Source organism: Achroia grisella, unplaced genomic scaffold (assembly GCF_030625045.1).
Source record: "Achroia grisella isolate CSIRO2021 unplaced genomic scaffold, CSIRO_AGI_Agris_v1 utg504, whole genome shotgun sequence".
In the NCBI taxonomy this organism is placed as follows: domain Eukaryota; kingdom Metazoa; phylum Arthropoda; class Insecta; order Lepidoptera; family Pyralidae; genus Achroia; species Achroia grisella.
The window spans coordinates 136,782-150,635 of NW_026712899.1; the positions used below are offsets into that span (position 1 = coordinate 136,782).

At 33.3% G+C, this 13,854-nt stretch overlaps 2 protein-coding genes across 3 annotated transcripts in view; one reads left to right on the plus strand and one right to left on the minus strand.

Moving 5' to 3' along the window:
• LOC131846209 (ATP-binding cassette subfamily G member 4-like) overlaps positions 1-5,892 on the minus strand; it is a 61,057-nt gene extending 55,165 nt beyond the window's left edge. The window contains exons 1-2 of one of the 2 annotated variants that reach the window (XM_059195458.1): positions 5,728-5,892; positions 1,829-1,959 (exon numbers count right to left, since the gene is read on the minus strand). In XM_059195458.1, coding sequence (XP_059051441.1) covers positions 1,829-1,959; positions 5,728-5,759 — 163 coding nt within the window. In that variant the 5' untranslated portion in view covers positions 5,760-5,892. Of the gene's footprint in view, positions 1-1,828; positions 2,121-5,727 lie in introns of those variants that run through there. The other variant, XM_059195457.1, reaches the window with a different exon arrangement.
• Positions 5,893-6,224: 332 nt separating this feature from the next.
• LOC131846210 (etoposide-induced protein 2.4 homolog) lies at positions 6,225-13,854 on the plus strand. Its single transcript, XM_059195459.1, has 7 exons — positions 6,225-6,368; positions 6,454-6,614; positions 8,652-8,907; positions 9,829-9,948; positions 11,077-11,300; positions 12,610-12,681; positions 13,754-13,854. The coding sequence occupies exons 1-7, from the start codon at positions 6,354-6,356 to the stop codon at positions 13,848-13,850; spliced, it is 945 nt and encodes a 314-aa protein (XP_059051442.1). The 5' UTR covers positions 6,225-6,353; the 3' UTR covers positions 13,851-13,854.

Below are 13,854 nucleotides of genomic sequence, written 5' to 3' on the forward strand. Positions count from 1 at the left end.
AATGTACTAGAATGTTGTCGAAGATATACATATGTTGTTTACTTTAAAACGGTTATCACTTTCACCAATATTTTACCACAAATTTCAATAAGCCATATTTTGGTTCATTGTTTAATCGAAGTAGGTTAAAAGTATACGTCCAAAACATACATATCATAACATAGTATAAAACAATGTCGCTGTCTGTCCGTCCCTATGTATGCTTAAATCTTTAAAACTACGCAACGGATTTTGAAGTGGTTTTTTTAATAGATAGAATGATTCGAGTGGAACGTTTTTATATAGAATACATGTCCGTGCGGAGCCGGGACGAGTAGCTAGTATTGAATATTGTATTTGTGTAAATAGCGTAAACTATAGAGGTCTGCGCAAGATTCGCAAGACTACATAGTCTTACGTGTGTTGTGCCATGTTGTAATTAGTGAGGCGGACGATCCTAGCCAGATCGCTAACGTACGAGTTGCAAAACCGCACTTTTGCAATTTTTACACTATTGCACAGATTCTTCGCAGCGTTTAACGTTACAGTCCATACTATAATGCACGTGGAAAAAAACATTTTCTACGTGTAATTACATATTAATGAAAATGCGCGGATGTATGCTTGGTTGTAACTGTACATGTAAATAAAATTGGACTGTCTGTTTGTAATATTGAAATAACCGTTTTTTACTACACGCATAACACCAAAATAATTTTTTTTTACAATTTTTGTCTGTCTGTCTGTCGGTCTGTTTGTTCCGCCTAATCTCTGGAATGGCTGGACCAATTTTGACGGGACTTTCTTTGGCAGGTAGTTAATGTAATAAGGAGTAACTTAGACTACATTTATTTTAGAAACACTCTTTTATTTAAAAAAAATAAAGGTAATTCCACGCGGGTAAAGTCACGGGAACAGCTAGTGGATAATAGGAACAAAGTTCAATAAAATCTACATAATCGTACATTATGTTAGGCGTACATACGGAATATAAAACCTGACTACGATATTGCACTTAAATACATTTTCTTATATATAATAATAATAATAATCTCAGAACAATTCACACAGCGCCATCTAGTCCCAAGTTAAGCTATTTAAAGCTTGTGTTACGGGTACTAGATAACTGATACAAGTATATAGATATTTTTTTTTGTAAATACATACATATACCCAAATAATGTTAACAAACGAGGACTTATCTCTAAAAGAGATCTCTTCCAGTCAACCCAATACAGCGAGGAAGTGTTGAGTGGGTGAAATTGTGCAAATAATCATTACATAGTATAAAACAAAGTCGCAGTCGCTATCTGTCCGTCCCTATGTATGCTTAAATCTTTAAAACTACGCAACGGATTTTGAAGCTATTTCTTTAATAGATAGAGTGATTCAAGAGGAAGTTTTATATGTATTATACATGTACACCCGTGCGAATAGAGCTAGTAATATTATAAAGCTAATTAATATAAACGGTTTTGAGATTGAAAAAAAAATAAAAAAAAAGAAACGTCATAAATAATTATATAGAAGGGCAGTCAAGCTGAAACATCCTATCTACGTTTGTTTAAAAATCATTGTAATGTCTTCAATGCAATATTGAGGTCATAATAGATCAACTTAGGTGAAGGCGTTAATTAACTAAATAGTTTGACATCGTTAGAGTCAGATAATGTATATCTTGTTTTGTACTTGACGACGTTCTATATACCTACCATGCATCCGTATTTATTAATTACACGTTCTACAATCACAATAAAGAAAGAAAACAAAGAAACTACAATTCGTAAACAAAATGTGAATATTTGATTCTAGAAAAATGATAAATGTAAAAATGTAAAATGAGACTTACTGCTCTTTCTTCCTTCTTGCACTTTGTATGTGAGGTCCGTGAAGGCCAGGTCCACCGGCGGTCTCTTCGGCAGGTGGGTGAGGGTCTTGGGCTGCGCGGGCACGATGTTCAGCAGACAGTGGCTGCCGTTCCTGTCGGCCACAATAGGTTTAGTGTCGGCGGGCGCCGCCTGGTTCAGTTCGTTGTCCACTTTCATGGCTGGTGTATAACTATCTGTCACCCACTAGGTCACGTCACACTGGTGAGTGGATGCGCGTGCTTCGCGCAACAAGCGGCCGCGAACTGAGTGTGGCAGCTTCCTTTGTGGCGCGGGCGGCGCGGTGCCGTTGTGACGTTGTTGATTAATACTTTTAATGAGTTACTGAACTTTGCGCTTAAGGCTGACCGCACATTAGTTACTGTTTGAGCAACTGGATCATGCAGTGACTTAGTTGCGTTAGTTTACATTGTCAGAGCTGCTGGAGAATGCTCTCGAGTAATAAGTGGTAGAACTACATCTGTATATGCATGACTTATTTTCCCAAGTAAAAAAGTTTAAACCTTTGGTTGGTCAGATGGAGACAAAGTGTGCCAGAACGAACTACAAGCTTAAGAATGGGTATGAAGAAGCTGGAGTTACCATTGTATCCGTCAGGCGGGAGTGGCCTTCAGCCTCCATAAGTCCTTCCGCGCCGTTATTTTAATGTTACAAAGACTATTGCTGTACGTGGCGCTTCAAGTTCCATTTTAAGGGAGAGCTACGTCTTCGCTCCCTGTTCTTGTCGCTAGATAACAGCTAAGCTGAGATATATTCGAGCGGCTTACAATAACTGATAGTGGGCAGCCACCAACCACCGCCTGGTACCCACTAAACCTCCTTAAGCCTATTCCGTGTGGTAGATTAAGTCTGATTACTCAACAGATAGGTATGTACGATAATAGGTAGGTACAACTACACTAGATTGATGAGACACTAGCTACAACTTGCGACGTTACACGTGAAATTATGGTAATGAAGCATACAATATTCCACCGAATTACGTGAGAAGCGTCACCCGTAGTCGTGTTCGACTGTTTGCAACCGCGTCGGTACACACAAGCTACGCTAGCAATACTCCCACTATGAGAGCATTGCAATTATTAAATTTATTTTTAGGTAAGGTCCAAGATACACATCCAAATAAAATAAGAATATTTTTATCATTATATAGTTTAAGTAGTAAAAATAATTTTAAAATATAAACCTGTTGGCAATTAGCTGTAAGTTTATATTGTGTTAATTAAATAAATAAATACGGCCCATTTGATGGTATACAGTTACTTTTGTACAGTAACGCCTGCACGCCTGCCGATAGGGAAAAAATTATAATATAAAAAACTTGACGTTCATAAGCGGCTAAAATGACTTACATGAATAAATGATTTTTGAGTTTGAATTTGTAACATCAGGGGTGTCATATGCGCGTTGCCGACCCTTAACTAATATTGATATACGGGGGGAAGGGGATTATTACCAATGTGGTCTGTTGAACCTATTGCTAGCAATGTACCATGTCGGGATGACCACGCGGTTCTCCCTGGGAACCATGATAGATTCTTCGTGACTTTGTCACGATGGGCTAAATGTCCTGACTTCATGCTCATATTATCATCTTCCACTGGTGCCCCGACAGTGTAAATCGTTAGCGCAGGCGGGTGCACCATTCCATACACATACATACATACATACTAAGAAAAACTTTGATATACCCTTAAAGTATCCTATGTTTGTAACTTGTATATTTAAGATATTTAAAACTTTTTCAAGACGCGTCTAGACAGACAACAAGCATTTAAACTTAGGGGCTGTTTAAGTATTACGTAAGCAGATTAATTACAATTATTTACCCCGCTCCCCCCCCCCCCCCCCATCTCCCTTGTCAGCAAGGTAAACAAAGTTCTTACCCCCTCCCCCCATAATTATGTAAACATTTTTCAATTAATGTCTTGTTTTTTAACAAAGACAATGTGAGGGTTGTCATTCGTGAAAAAAGTATACAACTAGTGAAGTCGTAATCACCGTCTATGTGCCCAAAATAAGCAAAGTAAAGATCCTCCCCATAGTGCTTACGTAATAATTGAATGGAATTACATTCATAATATTAAAAAAAGGGGCTGAAAAACTTTACAGTTCAACTTTTATTTAACTTTTACCACATTGCTCTCATTTTTATTTAGTTGGTAGGTAAATAATAAACTTTTCGTAACTTTTACCACATTTAATTTAATTTAGTTGGTAGGTAAATAATAATGATAAGTGCCAACAAATAATATGGTTAACTGAGACATTATCATATTGAATGTTGCAACTCAAGGTCTCAATGATTAGGGATTAGCTGCCCATTAGGTATGTTAATTTATTAATTTTATGACACTGATAATGTCCATTCCAAGAAATAGAAATTGGAACATACATATTATAGAATAGAATAGAAAATACTTTATTCAAATAAACTTAATTTAAGCCATTTTAAAAAGTCATACTTTTTTAATCTACCTCTCATTCGGAAAGCTGTCTCAACACAAGAAGAATGAGCAAGAAACTTGTGTGTTGCTCTTTTAAATAATCCTTGTAAGTTCACATTTTTCAAATAGAAATGTGTATATAATATTTAAATAGTAGTTTTTCAGTTTGTATTGTCTCTATGTTGATTGTTGCATGGCTGATCCTTGGTAATGTGTATTTACTTAGAAAAAATATAATTTTTTATTAAATATTAAAGCGCAACATGTAAGTTTTATAATACATCTTCTTGTAATGAATCTGAGTACCCAATGAATAGTAGAGTAAAAACATATGACTATTCAAAAGTCCTTATATTAAGTGTATTTGAATAAAGATTATTTCTACTACACTCATATTGTATTGGATTGAATTGTTGAATTGTATAGAAAAGTTCAGACTTACAGCACTATTAGCAAGTGACAGATGAATAAATGAGGTCATAACATATCTTTTAGTTATGGAACTCTTTAAACAAATAAATTATATAAATTTTATACAAAATTAATCTTTCATACTGTTTTATTACAATTCAAATTTAAATAATTCATCATTAATTTTATTTTAAGAACAATTTATATCTATAATATTTATGTACATTACAACAACTTCCTCTTCTAATCTTGCTTTGTGTCTTAGAAGACAACTTTACAGGAAGTAAAACCATTTAAGGTGTGGTTTTGTTGTTATGGCATTATAGTTATAGTTAATAGAGGATTTTTATCTTATTTATACAACTAGAATTCTAGGAATTAACTTCAATAGTGATGTTGTTAAACTGTTTATTCATATTATCTAAATAAACCTTCAGTTTTAAGTTTATAATAAAATAATATACTTTTTAATATTTTTGAAGTCATGTTAAATACTTTATAATAATAATGGAGACTCCTACAAATGTTGATATATAAACAACTTCGAGTAATGGACGTAATATGAAAACTTGCATTAATTGAGAAACAAAGAGTCTATTAAAATAAAGAATCTATTTTGGTCAGTGGAGACTTTGTTGTATTGTAACACAAAATATTAATTACACAAGTACAGCATGTTTACAGCGACAGCAGTATATGTATGACCCCAGTCCAGACACTCGTCATGTCTCTACATAGTAAGCCTAGATAGAAGCGGCAGGGCAACTTTCTAGGAAACTTAGTACCTACTTATAAATTGTTGACTACATAACAAGTAGGTACTTAAACAGATCCAGATGTAGCATGAGAGTTAAATGGCAACTAATTTTAGATATTAGTCATTCAAAATAATACAAAATATATGTTGTTATTGCAAGATATAGTTAGTATTATTTACGTATGATTTTGAGGTCAACGATAAATTAAGTAGGTAGTATTTGCATTCGTGAGTATAAAGTACTAACCTTAGATTATTGAGAATGTAAGAGTTGTCCATCTTGATTACTTCATTAGATTAAATAATCGAGAAATTAACAATTTAGATCTATTAATTAATTTAAAGTATAAAGAAATCGAGTTATATTTATTTGTTTCATAAAATTCACGTATCACATCACACAGGTAATAAACAAGAATACCACAGACTATCGAGAAAACAGAGATTAAATAAAGACTAATACCTTTAGGGATAGAATATTATTAAATTTACCGGAATAAATCAGCATTTTAAAGTTATAATTACAGGTTACATATATACTGATAAGTAAGACCAGCTTATAAAAAAATATTAATGAATACAATTATGTCGACGGATATAAAATCCTAAATTATTCTAATTAACAAGATAGAACAGTTTTTGGTAACACTGAATGTCAGATTATGTGTTATTTGATGTCAGCTGTCCATGTCAATAAAACGTCAAATCGTAATTGTGTGTAAGTATATGAATGTGACGTAAACTTTCAACCAACCAACAGATTGTAGAAATAAATGTCAATTGAAATTAAACAAAAGATGTGAATAAAGTTGATAAATTATGTCTTTGTAACAATGAAGTAATAGATAACGAAATAGCGGGCAAGGGCACAAAATGGAAAGTATAACAGTGAGTTTTTCTAACAATATTCTTTGTTCTTTGTGTTTGTTATTGATCAAACAAAATGTTTTATGTTTATTGTTAAAATTTACAGAATTTCTCCGTGTCACTAATTAAAGGCTTCATAGACAGTTTACGAGGAGTGACTGTACTTTTATACTTAGATAAAGAAATAAATGAGAAGGCACTGAGTCGCTCGCCGCGAGTAGACTCCGGAAACACACAATCCAGACAAAAACAGACGAAAGTGAACCAGTGAGTCTTCAAATCATTATTTCTGTACTTTGTACTGTAATTATGTAATTAAAATTGTAATTTACGTGGGTCATTAACCATACATTACATGACATAGCATGTATACAATACCAAACATTTTGCTTCTCATCTGTATTATCACTGTACTTCTTTCTTTAATAATTCTTTCTCGTTCTAGAAGAAGGTTCTGTTATATTTTTACTATTGAATATATTTCTATAGTTACTGCAATGCTATTATTTAGATTAAAAAGATATAACTTTCTTTTCTCTCCATTCTATTTGTAAAAATATTAGGTCCCCTATAGTCTGGATTTTTTACAATAGAGTACCATGTAATCTAACAAATTACAAATTCAGTGATAAGATTCTATATGTTATATATGCACTCTGAAGTACCTACAAATCATAGTTCATTATATATGTTAACTACTAAAAGACTCGTTACAATTTAGATGGTCTAAAATATCACATTTTTCTGTAATAGTCAGTGTTTTGTGCTCTCGCTTCTGACCTGACATGTAATACACAATGAATAAACAGTAAACAATGAACATGTGCTATACTGCACTGTCTTCATCATATGTAAGTAGTCAAATTGAAACTAAGCAATCATAATCAGAACAATAGGACAACATTGGTGATGCATACAAGTTCAAACTTGTTCTAACTTGTCATGCATTAGCGAAGATTGTAAAAAAAATATTCAATAATAAATAATAGACCATGTTGGATTACAAGGGTGGCCGGATTACCTGGGGTTGACTGTATACTCTGAATAGTGACCACATCAATTTGTTGACTTTCAAAGTTTTAATAAGTAGTTCCCTCTCTGCTCGATTTCTGTCACATCCCATCAACAGGTGCTGCCTTTGAATAAATACTGAGCAATCCTTTTAACCTCAAAATCATAGTGACTAAAATACCCCCTATGTATTGGTGGTGGGAGTGGATGGATGCGGAAGAGTGCATATGGTGGAAGTCTTTGGGAAAGGCCTATATCAGGGGATAGACACAGGCTGATGATGATGATGATGAAAATACCCACACTCTCTACAAATTTGTACATTGTAGTTGTATATATTTCAATTTATTATGATTATGTAAAATGTATGTAATGAAATCCTTAGGTACCTAATTGTATGATATGCATTATTCAGTAATTTATTGATTAAGATAGCTATAAATAGATGGCACTTGATATAATTACAATTATGAATATAATGATTAAATATAGGTATTACTAACTGTACCCGCAAACATTGTTTTGCCCAAAAAATTAAACAATAATGTTAGGGGTGGACAACCCTTTTCACTTAGGGGTATGAAAAATAGATAGCGGATTCTCAGACCTACTGAATATGCATATAAAATGTCATAAAATCGGTCAAGCCGTTTCAGAGGAGTATGGTACCTGACATTGTGACACAAGAATTTTATATATAAGATATTATTATGCATTAGTTGATATTTTTTACTGTGGATTTGCTTGCACTTCAGCGAGTCATAAGACAAAATATTTTGTACTGAGCTGTTTAAAAATAATGTATGGTATTGTGCCATTTTGCAAATTAAGAAAGTATATATTTACATAAAAAGAAAAAGTAGATCAGTAGCTACACTAGTATTTTAAACTTTCAGTGTTCTTATGACTGATCAGCTGTTCCCGCGACTTCGTCTGCGTGGAATTTAACTTTATGTTTCTAAAATAAAAGTAGCCTAAGTTATTCCTTATTACATTAGCTACCTGCCAAAAAAAGTCCCGTCAAAATCGGTCAAGCCATTTCAGAGATTAGCCGGAACAAACAGACAGACAGACAAAAATAGTAAAAAATATTATTTTGATATATGTACCGTATTTATATTCATATGTATGTATTAAACGGTTATTTCAATATTACAAACAGACACTACAATTTTATTTATATGTGTAGATAGCTGGATGAAGAAGTATGAACGTTACATTGATATGTATTAAGAGTGATTATTTGTAATGCATTATGATTACTGGCAACTTAATAAATTACACAAATTTCAGGGAATCCAAAGTACTTACAAGGGTGCTGCAGTCGTGTATACTCAATGGGTTTATATTTCTGCTCAGTATACTCGTATTTGAGTATGTACTGTTGCCGGCCGTCAAGTACTTAGTGACAGTTGTGTTTGGCCACGACCCCGGCGTGGCTCACAATGTGTGGAGCTGGATGAAGCCGTTCCTCTCCATGACCTTCAGGATGATATGGGTGCTACCACTGTTCTTGCTGAGCAAGCTAGTCAATAGTTTATGGTTTCAAGTAAGTGTACATTTCATTTAAGTTTTATAAGAAACAAATTAAATGAGTACTATGCATTGATGATTATAATTTTAAAAAGTTTATGGACTAAAAACAGGAAGGAAACTGAAAGGATAGTAAAAAAAAATTATTTTAGATTTAGAATAATTGTACTTTGTAATAATACTATATACGTTTAGTAATTTATTAAAAAAATATCACTATATTCTTAATCTATGAAATTGTATTATATTTTTTAGTATTTTGATTCAATTTCTTGCTGATTTGACTGTACGGTAGGGAAAAAAAATTTGACGTTCATAAGCGGCTAATATACATGAATAAATGATTTTTGAATTTGTATTTGAATTTGCATGGTGCAAACTTAACATATATGAGTATAATTGTTTATCCTGGGTGCTTTATAGGTATAATATGTTTGTATTTAAAACAAAATGCATGTAAGTATTTATATCAGTTATCTAGTACAAACTCTATTTAGCTTGGGACTAGATGGCTCAGTGTCATTATTTTGTTATTAAAAAAATTAAAAAATATGACAATGACACTTAGGTTACTTGATAGAGATTTAGATGTATGTTATTATTAATATTATATTATATTATATATATAATAATAATAATAATTATGTTATTATATATATATATAATAATAATAATAATATCTCACGACAATTCACACAACGCTATCTAGTCCCAAGCTAAGCAAGTCCATAAATACCTGGATGCATTTTTTTTTTAAATAAATACATATTATACATAGAAAACACCCAGACCGATACAAACAATCATACTCATGAATATAAATGTTTGCGGGGAATCGAACCCGCCACCATCGGATAGTACAGCGGTATTCTAAACCACTAGACCACCGAGGCTGTCGAATATTATAATAATTGTTATGTATGTATGAAATGTGCAGGACATAGCCGACTCCGCGTACCGGCATCGACGCGGGCGGCCGCAGTTTATGTCCAGTGTGAGCAAAATTATTGCAGACTCACTGTTCAGTTTGCTGGTGCAAGCTTTATTTTTAGTTCAGGTGATTATTACATTCTTTAGTAAACATAGTCTATATCCACACTTTAATGATATAAACTTATAGAATTTGTCCTTTTTTGTAGTGATAAAATTCTCACTACAAAAAAGGACAAATTCTCAAGCGTTACTTATATTATATGCATTTTTTTTAGATATAAAAATTTACAATAAGACACCTAAGGATATACTTGAATTACCCTTAAATAAATTTAAACATCTGTTAAATTATATTACTCACTAATTGATTATTTAAATGAGGAGCTTGCATGGCAATAGTTGTTCATGCACGGGATTTTCATTTAATGTTACACATAGACACCTATATAAATATACATTGTAAATAAACTGGCTTTAAAAAAAAAGTAATTGAATTGAGTTTCTTGCCAGTATACAGTTTTTCTCAATGAAATCTGTATACTGAACTGGACAGTGTAATATAAAAAAATACTTTCTTAAGCTGCTAAAATGCATACATGAATAAATGATTTTTGAATTTAATGTTATTTTATATCAGAACTACGTCATTTATCTACTTCGTATTTTATAATTGGCCCTATATAAAGTAATTATAAATAAATTATGTATGCACTGTAACTTCATAGATATATTATTTTATGATTTATGTATGATGTATGTATGTAATGGTGCATCCGCCTGCGCTAACTTTTACGCTAGCGGGGCATTTGTAAACTTTATTTCTATTTATAAAATGTATCTCATGTATGCTATGTGTTTGTAATTGTTGAATAAAGAACTTATCTATCTATCTATATATCTATTTCCACTAGGGAATGATTATTGGAGCAGTGCAGCACTTTCTGTAAAAACATTATCTGCCGTCTTAACTCAAATTTAATATGCAAAATGAAAGTTGTTCGAAGGTGATTACATTATTAGACGAACTTCCACATTTAGCAAATAAAAATCCATTCCGACGAAAAATATGTTTTTAAAATAAAATAAATTTTTTACTTGTTTTATTTTCACCTATGAAATACTTGCAAAGTGTACTCTTGTTGAACCAAAACTAGATGTACATCTTAGTGTTATTGTAAACTGTAATATTTGTGTTATGTTGGCAATAAATCAATTATCTATCTATATATGGTATGTTGTGTTACATGGGCAGAGTATGTTGGTGAATATGTTGCCAATAGCATACGTGGGCGAGTTGCTGTGCCTGGTGCACATGTGCTTGCTGTACTCGCTGTACTCCTTCGAGTACAAGTGGTTCAACATGGGCTGGGAGCTGCACAAGCGGCTCACATTCATCGAGACCAACTGGCCGTACTTCCTCGGCTTTGGACTGCCACTGGCCGTCCTCACGCAGATACCTGAGTCCTATATTATAAGGTACTTACCTGTGTTATCTTTATTTCTTCATCCAAAACAATACAAACTGTGTAGGATAACATAATAGTAACATTACAGTAAATGTTTTCAACAACATAAGAGCATCTTAAATATGAAATCTCGGTATGTTAGCTAGCACAGTGCAGTGGGTCCTCATAAGTCTTTATGGTCATCGTTATAATAGTCATATAAGGAATCCTATCCTTATTCTTATTAATATTATAAATGTGAAAGTCACTCTGTCTATCTACTGTTTTAAACTTGACGCGGTCATTATTTATACGTATAATTAGTAAAAATCACGGGATCTTATCACGTTTTATATTTATTTGCCGAGTTCCCAATATTTCGACAGTGTTTCAACCACCATGATCACGGGTAAACTGAAGAGCAGCGGGTAGATGTTAAATAAATGTTTATGGCCAGACATATGCGTCTACCTTCACACGTCTTCGTTTGTTGCTACTACTGGAACTCGCTCGATATTCATCTCGGCAAACTGTACTCACAGTATCTTTACGTACATTTAATACACTTTTCGATCGCGTTTTTATTTCATGAGAATCGGTCAAGCCGTTTCGGAGGAGTATGGGAACGAAAACTGTGACACGAGAATTTTATATATAAGATTTGCAATTACAACAAGCTTAGCGCCATCTAGTATTATTATATAACTGATATTACACCCCGATGTACATATATTATACATATAAACGGGGGATGTTAGGGAGCTCGGTAAACCGAAACTATCGGATATCCAATATAAAAAAATATTCATAATCGTGACTGAATCCGAAATAAAAGTTTCGGATAATATCGGATAGGGGCGGAGCCTAATAGAGACACGTTATATAACCATTTTATTAGCTATTTGTAATTTACTTTTGAAATTCCTTAAAAAAATAATATCCGTAACCGAAATTATCCGAAACTAACGGATAATCCGAAATAATTTCATATCCGCATCCGTATCCGTATCCGTTATAGTAGTCATTCCTATATCCAAACTCTCTCCGTATCCGAAATTTCATATCCATAACATCCCTGATATAAACCTTCCTCTTGAATCACTCTATCTATAAAAAAAACCGATTCAAAATCCGTTGCGTAGTTTTAAAGATTTAAACATACATAGGGACGGACAGACAGCAACAGCGACTTTGTTTAATACTATGTAATGATAATTAATGTTGTGCGGGAGTCGAATCAGTGACCATAAAAATAAGGCAACATGTTAAATTGGAGAACCACTGTTTTTTGCTTTTTTAAATTTGGTGACGGATAAATATTATAAGTTATATTGTTGCAGTGGCTGCGTCTTCTCGATATTCTTCCCCGTGTTCATTCTGAGTGGCAACGAGGCCACCCCCGTCATAGGCAGGTCAGTTATCTTTACAATCTTTATTAACTTTTGTATGTAACGGTTGGTTCATTTATTATTTTAATGCATGATAATGGAAAGTTGAGGCAATAAAGTCCTCGAGTGGCGACCGCGGACCAGAAGACGCATATAGGAAGGCTTCCAGCAAGGTGGACCGAAGATCTGGTCAAAATCGCTGGAAGGCATTGGATGCGAGCAGCGCAGGACCGATCGTCGTGGAGATCTTTAGGGGTCTCTATGTCCAGCAGTGGACGTTTTCCGGGCTGCGATGATGATGATGATGATCAATGTAAAGTTGCTTCTACCTGTGCTAATTTTTAACGCTCTCAGGGTATCACTTATTATTTAATAATTTATAAATTTTGATTAAACTAATCAGGTTTAAATAGCAATCGTAATCATGATTACTGACGTTAATCGCTAATCATAATCATTAACTTATTATGGTCTGATTAATAAACTAATCAATTAATTAATTAATCATCAATTTAAAGGCACTGTAAGCTGTGTAAGGTTTTGAATATCTTCTTTGAAGGAATTTACGAAACTTACATTTTTCAGTTGTACATAAAAGTGACTTGACCGAAATACATATTGTATAAAGTTGTTTGCATGGCTACCACTATCTCACTTCTTTCTGTAAGCAGTGCTGATGATGACGCGGTCGATGATGATAGTAGTAATAGTGATTATGATGACGAGGATGGTGATAATGATGACGATGATGGTGATAATGAAGATAATCCTGATGTCGATGATGATGGTTATGTAGATGATGATAAAGTAACGATAAATATTTTTAATTTTAATAATATCGACTTCTTTTTTATTTATTGATGGTTAATCAATACTTACCATATTCTACTATATCTATACCATAATCTTTAGCTTTTGATTTTTAATTATTAATTTTAGTCGTCAAACAAATCAACTTTTGACCAACACTGGTTTAGTTCATTGCTAATATGAGTAGTTTCTATTTAACGATTCCTTGGACTATCATATTTTGGAGTAATCTGGCTGTATTTGCTGTTGTTATGTGTTACCGTATGAACGTGATTTTGGCCGGCAGTGAGTATCCGTTGCGGCTGTTTTCGCCGGTGGTGGCCATGTCCAACGGACTGTTCCGGGCGGCTCGAGCCGGCGCTGCTGCTGTGCATCGCCGGTGATGTC

Coding starts and splice junctions, on each gene's coding strand:
- LOC131846210 (XM_059195459.1), top strand. Junction 6,615..8,651: donor AAACAGACGAAAGTGAACCA/GTGAGTCTTCAA, acceptor CACAAATTTCAG/GGAATCCAAAGTACTTACAA. Junction 12,682..13,753: donor GCCACCCCCGTCATAGGCAG/GTCAGTTATCTT, acceptor TTTGGCCGGCAG/TGAGTATCCGTTGCGGCTGT.